Source organism: Pteronotus mesoamericanus, unplaced genomic scaffold (genome assembly GCF_021234165.1).
Source record: "Pteronotus mesoamericanus isolate MK-2021 breed Mesoamerican mustached bat unplaced genomic scaffold, CSHL_Meso_final scaffold_54, whole genome shotgun sequence".
Classification (NCBI taxonomy): Eukaryota; Metazoa; Chordata; class Mammalia; order Chiroptera; family Mormoopidae; genus Pteronotus; species Pteronotus mesoamericanus.
In genome coordinates, this window is record NW_026555321.1 from 41,696,271 (window position 1) to 41,710,782 (window position 14,512).

A 14,512-nucleotide genomic window follows, 5' to 3' on the forward strand; every position below is an offset into this window, starting at 1 on the left:
AAATTAATTCTGTTTGTTAAACTTTTCTGGTTTAATAGTTCTCTAAGTTTATTTGTAAGCATACTTGTATTTAGAAACTAGTCTTTCTTTATAGGTCCTTTTCTACCGTTTAGTTTCTAGCTATATTGGCCTGACATCAAACCCGCCCCCTAAGAATCTGCCCTAGTATACAATCAAATGTGATTTATACTCCATAGTACCTCAGTTACAATATTGAATCTGAGTCTTATGACTCCTTCTGAGAGACATAAAACTATCATTTTGAAAACTTTATCCTCCTTTAGCTATTTCAGTTACAGAATTTGGCTCCCATGTACACTGGGAGCCAAATATACAACTACGCTATACAGGTCCTTTCGCCTTTGTTGTATATGACATAGAAAGGACTTGAATAAAGAATTTCTACTTAACGCCTATCAAGCTGTTTTCCTAGTGTGTAAATCGGTGGATTTTTTAATCAAGTTACAAAAATAATCATAGAATTTAAGTCAGAAATTGGGTTCAGTCTTCTTGTTTGACAGTAGAGGGCACTGAGACTCTCCTTGTGTTATTTGCGTCACTAGAACATGGTGCCTGACACAGATCTAAGAGTTCAGTAAATGCTTAGTCAGAGGATGATATTGCATCAGTTAAATGACTTGCTTAACATCCAACAACTAACTAGTTCAGAACTGAGGCCTAGAACCCAGCCTCCTGGTTCTTTGTCCCATGGTTTTCCCGAGTTGGGTGCATCTTCTTCTCATTTGAGTAGGTTTATCTTTACTTTAGTTGGCAGTGGCTTCTGAACTTTGAGTTTCTGTCCCCCATCCTATTTGTCAAGTACTTAAGCTTATAAGAAAAGAGTTGAAATACAGCTATTCTTTCCTGTAGCAATGTAGCCTACATTGAATCTTTTATGATAGTTAATATAATGTGATATAACAAAATATAGTCACTTCCTACTTGTTTTTTAAATTTCAACCTTTGTGTATATTGATTATCTGAAAATAGGACACAGCTCTAAACTTACTTGCATTTTTAGTGTTTTAATGCTTTTTACTTATTGAAAATACCTTATTCTTTTTTATACTTTTCTTTCCTCCCCAGAAATCCACTCTGTCCCTCCCAGTGAAATATATAAGGATTTGACTTGCTGCTGTACCTAGTTTCTACATGAGTAACTCTGTCAATATTTGTTTCACAGTTCTCAAAAGCAGAGTTTAGAGCTTACCAGTGATCTCAGCATCCTTCAGATGACTAGGAAAGAGCTTGAGAATCAAATGGGATCCTTGAAAGAACAGCATCTTCGGGATTCAACTCATTTAAAAACTCTTCTCAGTAAGGCTGAAAACCAAGCAAAGGATGTACAGAAAGAGGTAAAGCGAAAAGACATTATGAGCCCAGTTATGGTTGGACTTAAAGCCAAAAGCAAATCAGATATTCATGCTAGTTAGAGATAAAGTCACTTTACCTATCACAAAGTTGATACTTGGAACATCTGTGCTTGGTTATTTCTAGCTGTGTATCATGGTCCATATATAGAGAATTCATCTGTAGGGTTTGGCCTCAAAAATATAAATATACAAAATTACATTAAAAATTTGTCTGTACCAGTTAGTTGACCTGTGTGGTAAGTCCTTTGTATGAGAAGCACTCAAATCATTGTTTCTCTTTCAAAAACAGTATCTTATTTAGCTTAAAATACTTTGGAAAGCAAAGTGGGGCCACTCTATAATGCTTTTTAAACCCCTCAGGTGAAACTAGTCTGAAAAGTTACTTAAAATTTACCTCCTATCCAGCCAGCCAAACACATGTCCTATGACCTTTTACTTTCTTCCACTGCCCCATCCCATTTCCCCTTCTTCACAAATATGCATGATCCCTTTTCATGTCATTTTGCTTAAAACCTTGACTTGGTGGCTTTTTAAAAAATCATGTTGAAAATGGTGAGGGTTGACTGTGGAACAGAGACCCCAGCTAGCCTCTTCCTGAGCAAAGCCTTGAAGCTGACAGTGGGGCGAAAAGAGCCCTATTCAGTCCTTCCAGCCTTTCACTGCTCCCTGCATTGACTCCTGACCAGCTCTGGGGATGGAGAAGGCTGATGCATCTTGATCGCCTTGCTGATCAGGGCCCATCCCAGTCGTAGACTCTCTTAAAAAAAGGATTCATTATAAATAGAAAGACGTTGAAGACAATTCTTTGTCTTTAATAACAAATTTTCCCAATTGGTTTTAGAACGTCTGTTTAATCAATGCAGTTTTTCTTTGCACTTTCCTTTCCTTGTACTATCCTGAACTTGGAAACAATTATTGTTCTGTCTTCATGTTTGTTCCTAAAGAAAAAAAACAACCCTGTAACATTATATGTAGCCATACTGATTTTGTAGTATGTTCACTTTTATCCTCTTGTTAAGGATATGTGTTTGGAAAGACATCTCGTTTTATTTAGTTTGAACACAAATGTTGTGCCAAAGTAAATATCCTAGTATTTAATACTGTAAGCACTTTGTGTTCTTCCAGTCCATATCCCATAATTCTTTCAAAATCTGGGAAGAATGCTGTGGTTGGAAGGTGATTCTGTTGTATGTTACTATGAATGCATTACCGTTTTGTTGCATTATTTGTTTGCTTGTTTTTGGTCACTGAGCCATCAGTGCAAAATGCTTTAACTGTTTTCACAAGTGGCGGTGGCATGTTGTCACGGCATCTAAATTGTTGATAGCCTTTGGATTGCATTAAATGCAGCATATTTAAAAATATATCTGTTCTTGTCAATATGTTTCTTTTCTATTTTCTTGTTCAATGTTTTCCATTGTGAAATGATGTATAGTCATCACACTCCTTTGTAATGTAAATTGCTTCTCTTTCCGTTTGTGGATACTAGTCTGTAACTAAAATGTTCTTTAATGAGGTTCTTACATCTGTGTAATCCACTGCAAATGAATTACTACCTTTTATTAATGCACATATATTCCTTTTCAGTATTTCCTCTTTGTTCTCCTTTCTCTCAGAGTCATACTTAATGTGCATAGTATTACCATTATGTATCTTCAGCACTGTAAAAGGCTAAAATATTACCAGCTGATATAAGCAAGCTTATTTAAGAAGAAAATTGAAGGTGTTGGTAATATTGTGTGGTATATCCCTTTTAATGGGAACTGAGCTTGTTTCTCACCTCTGAGTTAGAAAACAAGATGGAGCAAAAATGATATCCAAGCAAGGTGTGAAACTAAGACTGCAGAAGGTGACCTTTGTTCCAACAATTAAATTTTTATAAATGGCAGCTTTTATTTGAACATTTAACAAAGAAAAATACATGAGAACAGTAAATTTTAACCCTTAGTATTATGAGGAAAACAGTGGTATATTATCTTTATATTTAACTGAAGAAAGCATCTATGTATATTAGTTTAACAGGAATATCTATGAATTCATAATACATTGAACACACAAGTCACCCTGCAAAGACTGACTCAGGAAAGTTGTTTGGCTTCACCATCTTGTCCTGAGGCCAGAGTTCTTCCCACCAATTTCACATGTTGAAGGGAAACACAAATCTTCCTGAATGAGCTGCCTTCCTGTCATTTTGCTTCACAACTGCTGGAATGGAGAAATGATTAAGTGCTTTGGTGTAAAGGGCAAGCTGGATGTGAGAATGATGGAAAGGGAAAGTAAGGGAAAATTTAGGTCAGCAAAGCACTTTTGACTTTATTACTCACTGTTAAGAATCAGATTATTGAGAATTGATTATGTTCTCAGATGCAGAGAATAGTCTAGGCATACTAAATTTGCCCTGGCAGCCTGCCCATAACCTTCTGCCTTCTGGAAGGAAGTCCACAGATCCCACTAATGAAAAGTTGTCATAAAGTCCAGGACTCTTACCCCTTAATTCATTCTCTGGCATACTATGTGGACTTGTTCTGGAAACATTGGTAGGTAATAAAAGGCTCCTTTAATATTTTACCTCCTTTTCTGTACCCATCTTTCCATTTTCTGGTGACTTTTCTGCTGACCCTAATCCGCCTTCCTCCACCCCTGCTGACTAATGTTTTTATATACATTTGCATCCTTCTTAGCATTTACCTTTGGAGTGCATAGTGATAAGCTCCTAATTAATGACTCCTAGGTACTGTACTTGCATTATTCAGAAGCACCACATGAAGGTGTATCCTTTATTGAAGAATTTCTAGGATACAGGCAGAAAGGACCTGGAAACTTTCCAGCCTCATGGGCTATGTTTAGGGTAGAGAAGAAACCTTGCTGGTATAGCAGACACATGGTATATTTATTTTATACTCAGCCTTTGTCTTTCTCTCTTCCTTCTAAAATCTTCAGAGATGGCAGAGTGGGGCAGCGGAGGCCGAGACAAAGGCACAGCCAACAGCAGAACAGTCTTTGTTCTTTGACTGGGAGCCCAGCTTGCATGTAAGATGCAATATCTAGAAGTGGAACCAGTCTAGAATCCCTACCTCCAGGGGCATTTAAAGTAGGCGCAAACCATACGTCGTTTCTCATTGACCTCACTTGTGTTCAAGGGATAGCTAGTGCATCTGAAGAAAATCAAATTATATACGGTGGACTGTTTCCCAGAGCAAGAAGTAGCATGTTTCACTATATAAAAATGTCTCAGAAACACATTTAAAAAATTATTTTTTAATTGATGCTCATAAGTTTAAGTTCAGAGATAGAAATATCTTCAGTCTTAATGCTGGTACCTTAGACACATTTCTTTGCTTTATTTGCCTAGAAATTCACTTATCCAGAAGATTTTAATAATGTATGATGCTAGATAAAGGGAGGGCTAATAGGAATTAATACTTTCTACTTTAAGACTAACATAGCTTGGCTGACATTGCTTACCAGGATATAAACTCATACTTTCTAACCTTGCCATTTAATTAAGCTATGGAGTTTTTCTTCACTTGTTTTCTTTTGCTCAGTTTGAAATTTTACTTTTCTCCTCTAACTCAGTGGAAAAAGTGATCCTTTATATTAGAAACAGATGACACAATGGTGACTTCTCAATTTTTTTTTTAACTTCAGAGCCAGAACATTCTTACATAGAATCAAATTAACATTAAATACTTCTTATCATTAGTGCAAATGATTCTGATCCTTCTTAAAACAAAAAGTCTTGACTTTGGTATTGTAGGTGACTTAATAGGGTCTGGTATATAAGCCTGACTAGAACCGTAACTTCATGCTCATTTAAGTTGAGTCTGCACACTCTTTTTTCTTTGCCTTTAGTATGAAAAGACACAGACTGTACTCTCAGAACTGAAGTTGAAGTTTGAAATGACTGAGCAGGAAAAACAGTCAATCACAGATGAGCTCAAACAATGTAAAGACAACCTGAAGCTGCTCCGAGAGAAAGGAAATAATGTAAGTCTTTGCAAACTTGGCTTAGCTTTCATTGAGAGGCCGGTGAGAGCCCTGAAATTGATTCTTCAGAGGTTTTTATTACTGATTTACATTCATATTACTGATTTAGATTCACAACTAAAGCCTGTGGTACACATGAACTAAACTTTTCATTATGAAATACCATGATGGAATCATTGTGTTACCAAGTTTTTTATTTAAGAATTTGCCTCTTTAACCTGTATACCTAGAAGAGCCTGAGGACTGCCTGGAGAAAGAGCCTTGTTTGCAGGAAAATAATTACCTAGGAACTGTCAGCTTTTCCCAGATTAAACTGAAGTTCTGTCATTAAACCATTATCTGGCTCTTGTTTTTCCCCTGCTGGGAAATGAAGCATTGTACCACCAGAGACCCACCTAAGGAAGAGCGTTGTATCCAAAAATGGAAACTTAATTATGGTTTTTATTTTATACTAATAATTTTCTCATTAAGGCACATTTCTACAAAAAACTTAGAGTCTTTTTGGCCTCCCATGAATGTTAGGAAATATTGATATGAGTTTCTGTAGAAGGGTGTGTGTGTGTGTGTGTGTGTGCGCGCGCGCGCAGTTGGAATGTTTGGTATAAACTGAGTTTAATAATAACAATTTGCTTTTCATTTGCTAGAAAGGCAGATGGTCTTTAAAAATAAATGTTATATGTTTTGGTGATCATTGCCTTTGTGGGGTATAACTGATGGATGGTGTTCAGTGTGGTTGGTTGTGCTCTGACTTATTTCAATCCTTTGTCATGGCTTGGACACTACAGTGGGCATGAATCACACACTTCCTACAGAGGAAGGCACTCTGCTTAACTTGCAGCACAAGTACAAAAGAGTGATGTTGCATGGCCATCACAGAATGCTCGTGAGTTTGTCCAACTGTCCTTTGCTAAAGATTGACTTAGTTTTTTTAGAAAATAAAAGCTTGTTGCTTAGTTAGAAGCCTTTTAGAAACTGATAAATTGGGTCTGGAGGCTTTATGCTAAGCAAAAATGGATTGCATTTATTTTGGAAATGTAGATTACAGAACTCTTCTAAAATCAGATCATAAGGTTTGATTCCAAGTTTGGTTATTCCTCTCTTTTATGTTAATTTATATCCCTCTGAGTATGGAATTTCAGTCTCCCTTCCACTGAATTAACCTATGAAGACATCTAGCATAATCAGAATGGATCCCCTGTACCATTTAGAACCTTTTCCAAAGTAACCTTGCTATTTATAGTTGTACAAATTATTTACCTTAAGGATGAATTTCCTTTTTTTATGATATTGGACTTGTGGTACTATAATATTACTTTGTAATAACATTCACTGTGGTAATTTAATATAATTGGTTATATTTGGTAATGTAACTGAAAGCCCTGAGACTTGACTGCCTGTTTTTATACACCAAATGTTTATCATACGTTGTGTCACATCTCTTGCTTGGCTCAGAAAGCACACACCACAAGGCATTTATTTTTAAGCTTTAAAGAATTACCATCTCAGACAAAAAGAGTTTTGGCTTTTAAAAAAAGGTTTTGAGGGAGAGATAAACTTTAGCCATTTCCAATATACTCATTGTCAAATAATGAATTCTAAGCATGGAGCAAAAGTAGTGTAGTGTCAAGCAGAGCATCAGTCGTTGAGGTATTATCATTGCTCTGTCTTACCGTGCTGCATTTCATTAGTATGTTAGGGACACCCACATTGCCCATTGCCTCCTGCTGTTCCTTTTAGGCTGGTAGTGTGTCAGCTTACATACCACAGTCCATCATTCTGGATTGTATTAGATGTCTTTAAAATGTTTGAGTCAGTGTAAAACCTGAGTGCTATTACTTCTATTACCTTAGTCTTTCTACCCTTCCTCATACCCCTTTCGGGTCTAAATCATCTTATCTGATTTTTGTATAGCATAAAATGATTTTAATATCCCTTCCCTTCTTTAGCCTTCCATATTACAACCCGTCCCAGCCGTATTCATCGGCCTATTCCTGGCTTTCCTGTTTTGGTGTTTCGGTCCATTGTGGTAGAGAAAGGTACAAGCACTACTGTTGAGTCCTTGTCTGTTTGTCCCCGTCACCTGTTTGTGCCATATTTGTAATATAATGCATGGCAAAACCACACAGGTATTTTGTTACCTGAAGCAAACCCTTCATTTAGTATGCCATGTATTGTGTCATATGAATGAACTGAACAATCAACTAATCATAACATTTTGTCTTGTTTCCTTTGTAGTAATGCTAACCATGAATTAATTCCAACCTAACCAGTTGTTAATATCCTGCCTTTAACTGAGTCTTTGTCTCTAGCAAACTGGAGTAAACTATGAATTTCTGCAATACTAATACCCCTTCCCAATTATATTTTTAATCAAATTTTAATGAGAAATGAAGAGTTTGCCTGTTTGAGGTTTTCAGCCAGCTTTCTTCCCCCTCCTCCCTTACCTCTTCTTTTCCATAGTGCAGAGTTTCTTTGTTTCAACCCTTGCCTATATTTACACTATGGCTATGAAGATGAAAAAGACGAGATTAGCGTAATGGACCATTGGCACAATCTTCAACCCCAGTGTGCATTTACTTATGAGAGTAAGCCTATCCGATGTCTTTCTGAGCCCTGTTCTGCAACATTAGAAAATTTCCATAAAAGCCAACTTTCTCAATAAGAACACTAGTAAAAATAAAGCTATCAACTAAAAGCAAGTTGATATTGTAAAGCCCTCTGAAAGTTAACAGGGAACAGCCCATGTGTGCTTGCCTCCAACAGGCATGCATGTTAGTAGACCAAATGAGAAAAATCACGACATTGTTCCACTGGACATGGTCTTGACGAAAAGTATCAGACAGGCAGAGTCCCTAAGTAGCACCTCCCCATCTTGAACCCCATCCGAAATTGTCTTACGTGGTTTCAAATTAGCGGATCAAAGCTTATACCATTCTCTTTCTATCACCTTACCCACCAGCCTTTTGTATAAAACTACCCTCCCATATGAGTCTGGTTTTTATCAAGAAATAAACATTTTAGGCAGAAATATACTCCAGGCATCCATGTATATCAGTTAGTTATAATTTATGGGTACCGGAGTAAATAAAGCAGGCTGAGCCTAGAGGGTTTCTCAGAAGTCAATATTAGGTTTCAGCTATAACAAAACTGAAAGCTGCCCAGGACTTGCCTGAGATGTATCAGGCTTCTACACAGTGGTCCTCTAAAAGAGTTCCTGCTATTACAGCTCTCCTTACACCTGCACTCCCTCACCTTTATTTCTTTTCTTTTTACAATTTATTCTTTTGCAAAAATAAGTTTTTTTCTAATATTCTAAGTATTCAGGACTCTCTGGAACCCAAGGGGTTAATAGGTATGGAAAGAGAGGGGAGAATGTGATATTGACTCTTGGTTTCTTTCCACACAGAAACCGTGGCCCTGGATGCCCATGTTGGCTGCCCTGGTTGCAGTAACAGCCATTGTGCTGTACGTGCCAGGTCTGGCCAGAGCTTCTCCATGAGAGTGTTTCTTGAGTCCGTACACCGTCCTCCCTCTAGAAGCTGGCATCACACTCGTGCTGGGGACAAACAGAACCATTTTCTTCCTTTTTACCTCTTAAAACAGCAGAAGTGCAAGAATACAGCTGTAGGGTCATTGCTTTAAATTATATGAAATGTGTCTGTCTATAAAGAGAATGTAAAATTGTGACTTTATTGTAAGCAATAATTTGCTTGCAATTTTTCATGTAATTTTTAAATTAGTATGTTGAGATTCTGAATATTATGGTGGCCTAAAGTAGGCTTCTTGGTACACCAAATTATTTATAACATTAAATTTATGGGTATTTTACTCTGAATTCTAATGGCCAGATAACTCATTTTTCTGATTCGATAACTACCCAAACCAAACAATCAGTACATACATGGGAAGAGAGGCCCTGTGTGCTCAGTGCCTATCAGTTTGAAATATATACATATATATATATATTTTTTACATATTTACGCCATTTTTACTTGTTATAAAACCACTGAGCTATTGGGAACAAGACTTAGAGACAACTCTTTGCGTGAATTTTTTTTTTAAGGAGAAATAATACACTTGGAAAATATTCTGTTCTAGTGATAATTTGGGGAATTTGTGCACGCTTGTTCAGCCTTAATGTGACTTGATGATGTGGAGGACATCAACTTTGAAAAACTTTCCATGAGAGTGTGTATTTTCTTGAGCAAACTGAAGTATTCCTGGGAGCAAAAACATAGCAATTACATAACTTCAGTGCAGTAAAACCAAACTGTTGAGTCAATTGGAATGTAATTTATTAAACCTCATGTATTTAAAGAGATATTTTCTTTAAAAGTTACTTTTTCATATACAACATTTTAGGAAGCATGATTTTTTTTTTCTATCATCTCTTCCTCCAAAGCATGTTTAATTGAAGAAAGAATTAATATCTCTTTAGATAAGCTTTTACTGACTTAATTTGATTATGATATTTCAAAGCTAATTCATGTTCAAGGTAAGCTGTTGCTATCTATCAGCAGATTTCCTGGTTGGGTATGCAAATGGTTGTTTTCTTTTAATTGTTAATTGGGGTGTTCTGTTAATGAGAAGCACTATTCCCAAGATTAATAGTGTTCCATGCACAGTGAAGCACCTAAACACTGCTTGATATTATAAATTTAAAACACGGAAGTGGTTTTGTGCAGCACCACAGTAATGTCAATAAAGTTTATTTAGATCATAGAATATCCTAAACTATCTCATAGAAATTTTTCAGCCAATGAAGACTGGGAGGGAGTGTCAGTGAACTGGCTCAAATGTTCTGTGGCAATCCACAGGCCTAGCCAAATATTGAAATAGAAGTTTAGGATATAATTTGCCTTGTGGTGTTTGGCAGTCATTGTTTATACTTTAAAGGTTATATTTTAAGCCATTTCGGATTTGCTGTTGGGAGGATCACTAGATTCATGGAGGAATTAGTCACAGATGACTTGTAGAAAATACCGTCATATATAGTTCATTTCATCATTTTCTGTTGCAGGAAGCCACTCCACCACAGAATGCTAATATGCCAGTGGTACCCAGTACCTCTTGTATATAGGTTATTGCAAATATTGTTCTGAAATGCTTAACTTCAGAATTACATTTTTTAAAGTAAATAATTGTTTTAAATCTATTTTGTAAAGATATAAAGTACAATAGAATTTCTGGAGTACAAATTAAACTATTTGCACTAACACACGTGATGTGCATGATTTAATAAAATAACTTTACTCTCCCTATGCATTTTTGAGTTGGATATCATTGAAATTTTTAGTGCTGACTCTACTATTGGATTGTTAGTAAGTCCTTTCTTAAACTGACTCTTTGTGCAACATATATATGTGTGGTGGTCTTTGGGGTTTAAAAGAAAACACTGACCTGTTTCCTCCAGGTTTTATTAGCCTTGTACTTAACTTACTGCTCTAATTTTCCCCCCTCTTTTACTATGGTTATTGTTAAAACATGACTCACTTGCCAGACAAGTCTCTCTAAATGTAAAGTCTAGTATCAATATTTACTTTATTTAAATAGAATAAATGGGTTTTTGTAGTTACTGCCATTTTTTCTTAAGCATATAAGAAAGCCTATTCATAAGCAATACCTTCAGTTTTGTTTAGTTCATTTCCAGGTTAAATAAAGAGTGGGATTATTCACTGGTAATGATAGAGCTATTAAGAAATTTTAATCACAGCAGTTAAGAATTGGACAACCCTATAAGGATACATTTAAGAATTATTCAAAGAATCTACATGGCTGGGTCAGAAAACAAAAAAGAAAGAAAAAAAAAACTGTGGTGTTGAAGCTAAACAGAACCAAATTGGCCTGCTGACTCTGTCTTTTATCAGCTGTGTTGCCTTGAGCTAATCATTTATCTTCTCTGAGTCTTCATTTCCTCCTTTATAAGATGGAGAGAATAACATCCATATTTTTAGGTGTGGTATGAAAATTAAAAAGATAATGTATGTGAACTGTCCTTTGAGTGCCAAACAAGTGTTTAATGAGGTCTTACTAGAAAAAATACTGCAAAAATTTAAGTTAGGGGAACCATTACAGCTGTTTAAAATGAATTGATTGACTGAAATGTTAAGACTTTCTCTGTGTGTGAATGAAATATAATTGCAAGGTAAGGAATCCAAAGAAAGCATCTTCACTTAGATCTGTCCCCATCATAGTTGTGTCTGTGGGAAGTAATACGTTAGTTAGTGAGCCAATTGCCTACAACAAGGATGCACGTTGTAACTACCTTCAGAGCTACTTTGAGTTACATTGCTGAATAATCAGAGGCTTCCAACCAAAAATAATATTGCCTAGTTTGGTCTCTCACTTAACTTGACCCCCATTAACTTTTAGCTGCTTCCAGTGGTTATGTCTACTATCAAAAAGATGGAAATTTGCCACCAAAGAGGAAAAAACTGCATACAAGACAACTATGTTAAAAATATACAGCCTTGCTCCAAAAAATTCATTTCTGGAAATTTATTCTGATGATGCCATTGTGTGCACAAAATTTTAACTAAACAGCTTTTTTAAAAATAATAATGATGGATAAATAACCTAAATATCCAGCAGTGGATCATTGGTTAATATTGCCAATCTAAATTACTATGCTTGCAAAGTATGTGGGGGAGATATTCATACTATATATTAAGTAAAAGAATAACCAGAGTAGAATAAACCTGGTTTTATAAAGAATAATGTAGACATACAGAGTATGTTCATAGCGGGAGAACTCAAAAAGATTTATACCCAACCTACAGTAGTGCTTCATCTCTATGATTGTAGGTCAATTCCCTTCTCCTTTTATGATTTCTGATTTATTTTTAGTAGTTAATATATGTTGGTTTTGTAAATTTTTAAAGAATTATTTGATTTTGCTTCAAATTAGAAACTAAAAGAATTTTGCAGAATTCCAAATTGGTTTCTACAATTGAATGAGTAACTTGCCAAACTTTCTACATCTAAAGGGGCTAATGTTCATTTGCACTTGCTAATTATGGTGTGTTTGTTTAAAAATCAGTCTTATAATTTTAAACATGGTTCATATACATGTATATAGAATTAGAATGTTGGAGGAGGTCTTAGTAATCCATTCTTACCTTTTCTGCCTATCAAGGAGAGAGTCCAGATAATTTTTTTACTCAAAGTCAGAATGATAATTATAAAGTTGAGAATTAAGATGAAGGGTTTTGTTTGTTTGTTTGTTTGGTTTTGGTTTTTTGTTTTTGCTGCTCCATATTGTCTCTAGGCTTCAATGGTTTTATATCCATTCATTTAGCAAATACTTGTTGAGTGTCTGATATGAAGCACTTGTGCCAGGTCCTGGCAATACTCAGCCCCTATCATCATAAAATTTTTGATGTAAGTAGGAAATACAGGCAAGGAAGCTGGTAACTACAATAGAGTGAATTAGAGGAAGACATAAGATTAGCCTGTGGAACCATAGAAGAGGGGTGCATTCTTTCTCACCTTCAACCACCCAATGATCTAAGCCAGAAACTCTTGGCAGCAGAGCCAGAGGTGAGTTTTCCTTCTAATTAGCCTGGGGAATAGGAACAGGAACAGGACTCATTTCTCTCCATCTCTCTCTCTCTCTCTCTCTCTCTCTCTCTCTCTCTCTCTCTCTCTCTCTCAATTTTAAAAAGTTTACTTAAACAACAAGACATTTGACCTAAAGGAAAATTTATCTAGAACTTTTTTTTTTTCTGTCCTCACCCACAACCTTTCAGTTTATGGGTCAACATTCCAACCAACTGAGCCACCCCAGCCAGAGCTAGGATTCACTTCTTTAGAGTAGTTTATCCCTACTTAAAGACAGATTGTTCTACATGTAACAGCTACATACAAAAAAGCTATAAAATTGTCCTTGGTTTTACAGTGACAAATGAAAACATTAAAATTTTCCAATTGAACAAGGTATTGCAAGGATTTTTGTGTCCTTTTTTTGTTTAACAATGAAAGCAAAATAACTTACTGGACTATAAAGATAAGAGCTGAATGAGCATGCCACTAACGGAAAAAGGAGTATTTTCATAGAACCAGAATTTTTCCCCATCCCATCTCTATTTGGTGTCTATTAAAACATGCCATTGGGCCCTGGCCAGTTAGCTCATTTGATTGGAGCGTCATCTTGTACACCAAAACTTTGAGGGTTCAGTTCTTGCAGGGCATATACCTGGGTTGCAGGTTTGAGACCTGCTCAGGGCTCATGTGGGAGGCAACCAATTGATGTTTCTCTCACATCAATCTTTCTCCCTTCTTCCCTCCCTCCTTTCATCCTCTAAAATCAGTAGAAGGGAAACATACGCTCAGGGAGGATTAAAAAAAACTTTTTAAAATACCATTGACCATCTAGTTTTTAAAAATGCAGATACTTATACACATACATCAGTTACTTGGTGTAAAATAAAGGAATGGGGAAGGGAGAAATGAAAGAAAGCTATACTGTAGTAGCTGGGATGTGGTGGAACCAAATTGCAGTTTTATAATTGAGAATGTTTTCTTGGTCTGGAGTAACCAAGTTCTGGAGTAAAGAAACAGGTTCCCCTTTTCACAGATACTGACTTTCTGCTGCTGGAACACAATTGTATCTTCATCCTCCACTTCCACCTATTCAGGTGTGTCTGTTTCATTCGTTGGGTGCCTGTCAGTTCAGAATCTGATCTGCCTCATTGACAAACTCTGTCGTTCACAATAGGTTTTCATTAGTTTACTGAGTGGTATATGCCTCTTAACCTTACCCTTCCTCCCAGATCCATCCTGCCCCACCACCTTCAAATTAATATGATTGTTGTTCTCAGTCTTGACTCCTTCTTTAGGCTTTTCATTGACCATGGCAAGCGCCCAAGTCTCCTCAGCTGCTACTTCGCAAAAGAGGTACTAGGTCCACACCAAACACAGAAGCAGCACCTGCAGCAGCAGCGGGAGGCAGTCAGGACTGGTTTCTTCTGAAGTACCTGGTTTAGCAAGTCATTAAGATCTGAGATTGATTTTCCTAGAAAAGGTATTGTGATTGGAAAGCATTTTTAAGGCTTTACTAAAGTTTTGGAGTTTTGTCCTGATAAATGGTTTGAACTGTACCTTGCAAGTAGCAGGTTACTAGTGAAGGTGTGGATTTTTTTGTTTGCTTTTTG

At 36.3% G+C, this 14,512-nt stretch overlaps 1 protein-coding gene and 1 pseudogene across 22 annotated transcripts in view; one reads left to right on the forward strand and one right to left on the reverse strand.

The window, feature by feature from the left end:
* The window catches only part of SLMAP (sarcolemma associated protein), a 142,485-nt gene extending 133,290 nt beyond the window's left edge, over nt 1–9,195 (forward strand). For 13 of the 22 annotated variants that reach the window (XM_054595713.1, XM_054595703.1, XM_054595714.1 and 10 more), the window contains 4 exons: nt 1,184–1,355; nt 5,226–5,360; nt 7,307–7,396; nt 8,767–9,195. In XM_054595713.1, the coding sequence (XP_054451688.1) occupies nt 1,184–1,355; nt 5,226–5,360; nt 7,307–7,390 (391 nt within the window). In that variant the 3' untranslated portion in view covers nt 7,391–7,396; nt 8,767–9,195. The remainder of the gene's footprint in view (nt 1–1,183; nt 1,356–5,225; nt 5,361–7,306; nt 7,397–8,766) is intronic. The other 9 variants (XM_054595701.1, XM_054595705.1, XM_054595709.1 and 6 more) reach the window with 1 other exon arrangement.
* Nucleotides 9,196–13,488: 4,293 nt separating this feature from the next.
* Nucleotides 13,489–14,213, reverse strand: LOC129088136 (small ubiquitin-related modifier 2-like; annotated as a pseudogene).
* Nucleotides 14,214–14,512: the final 299 nt, after the last annotated feature.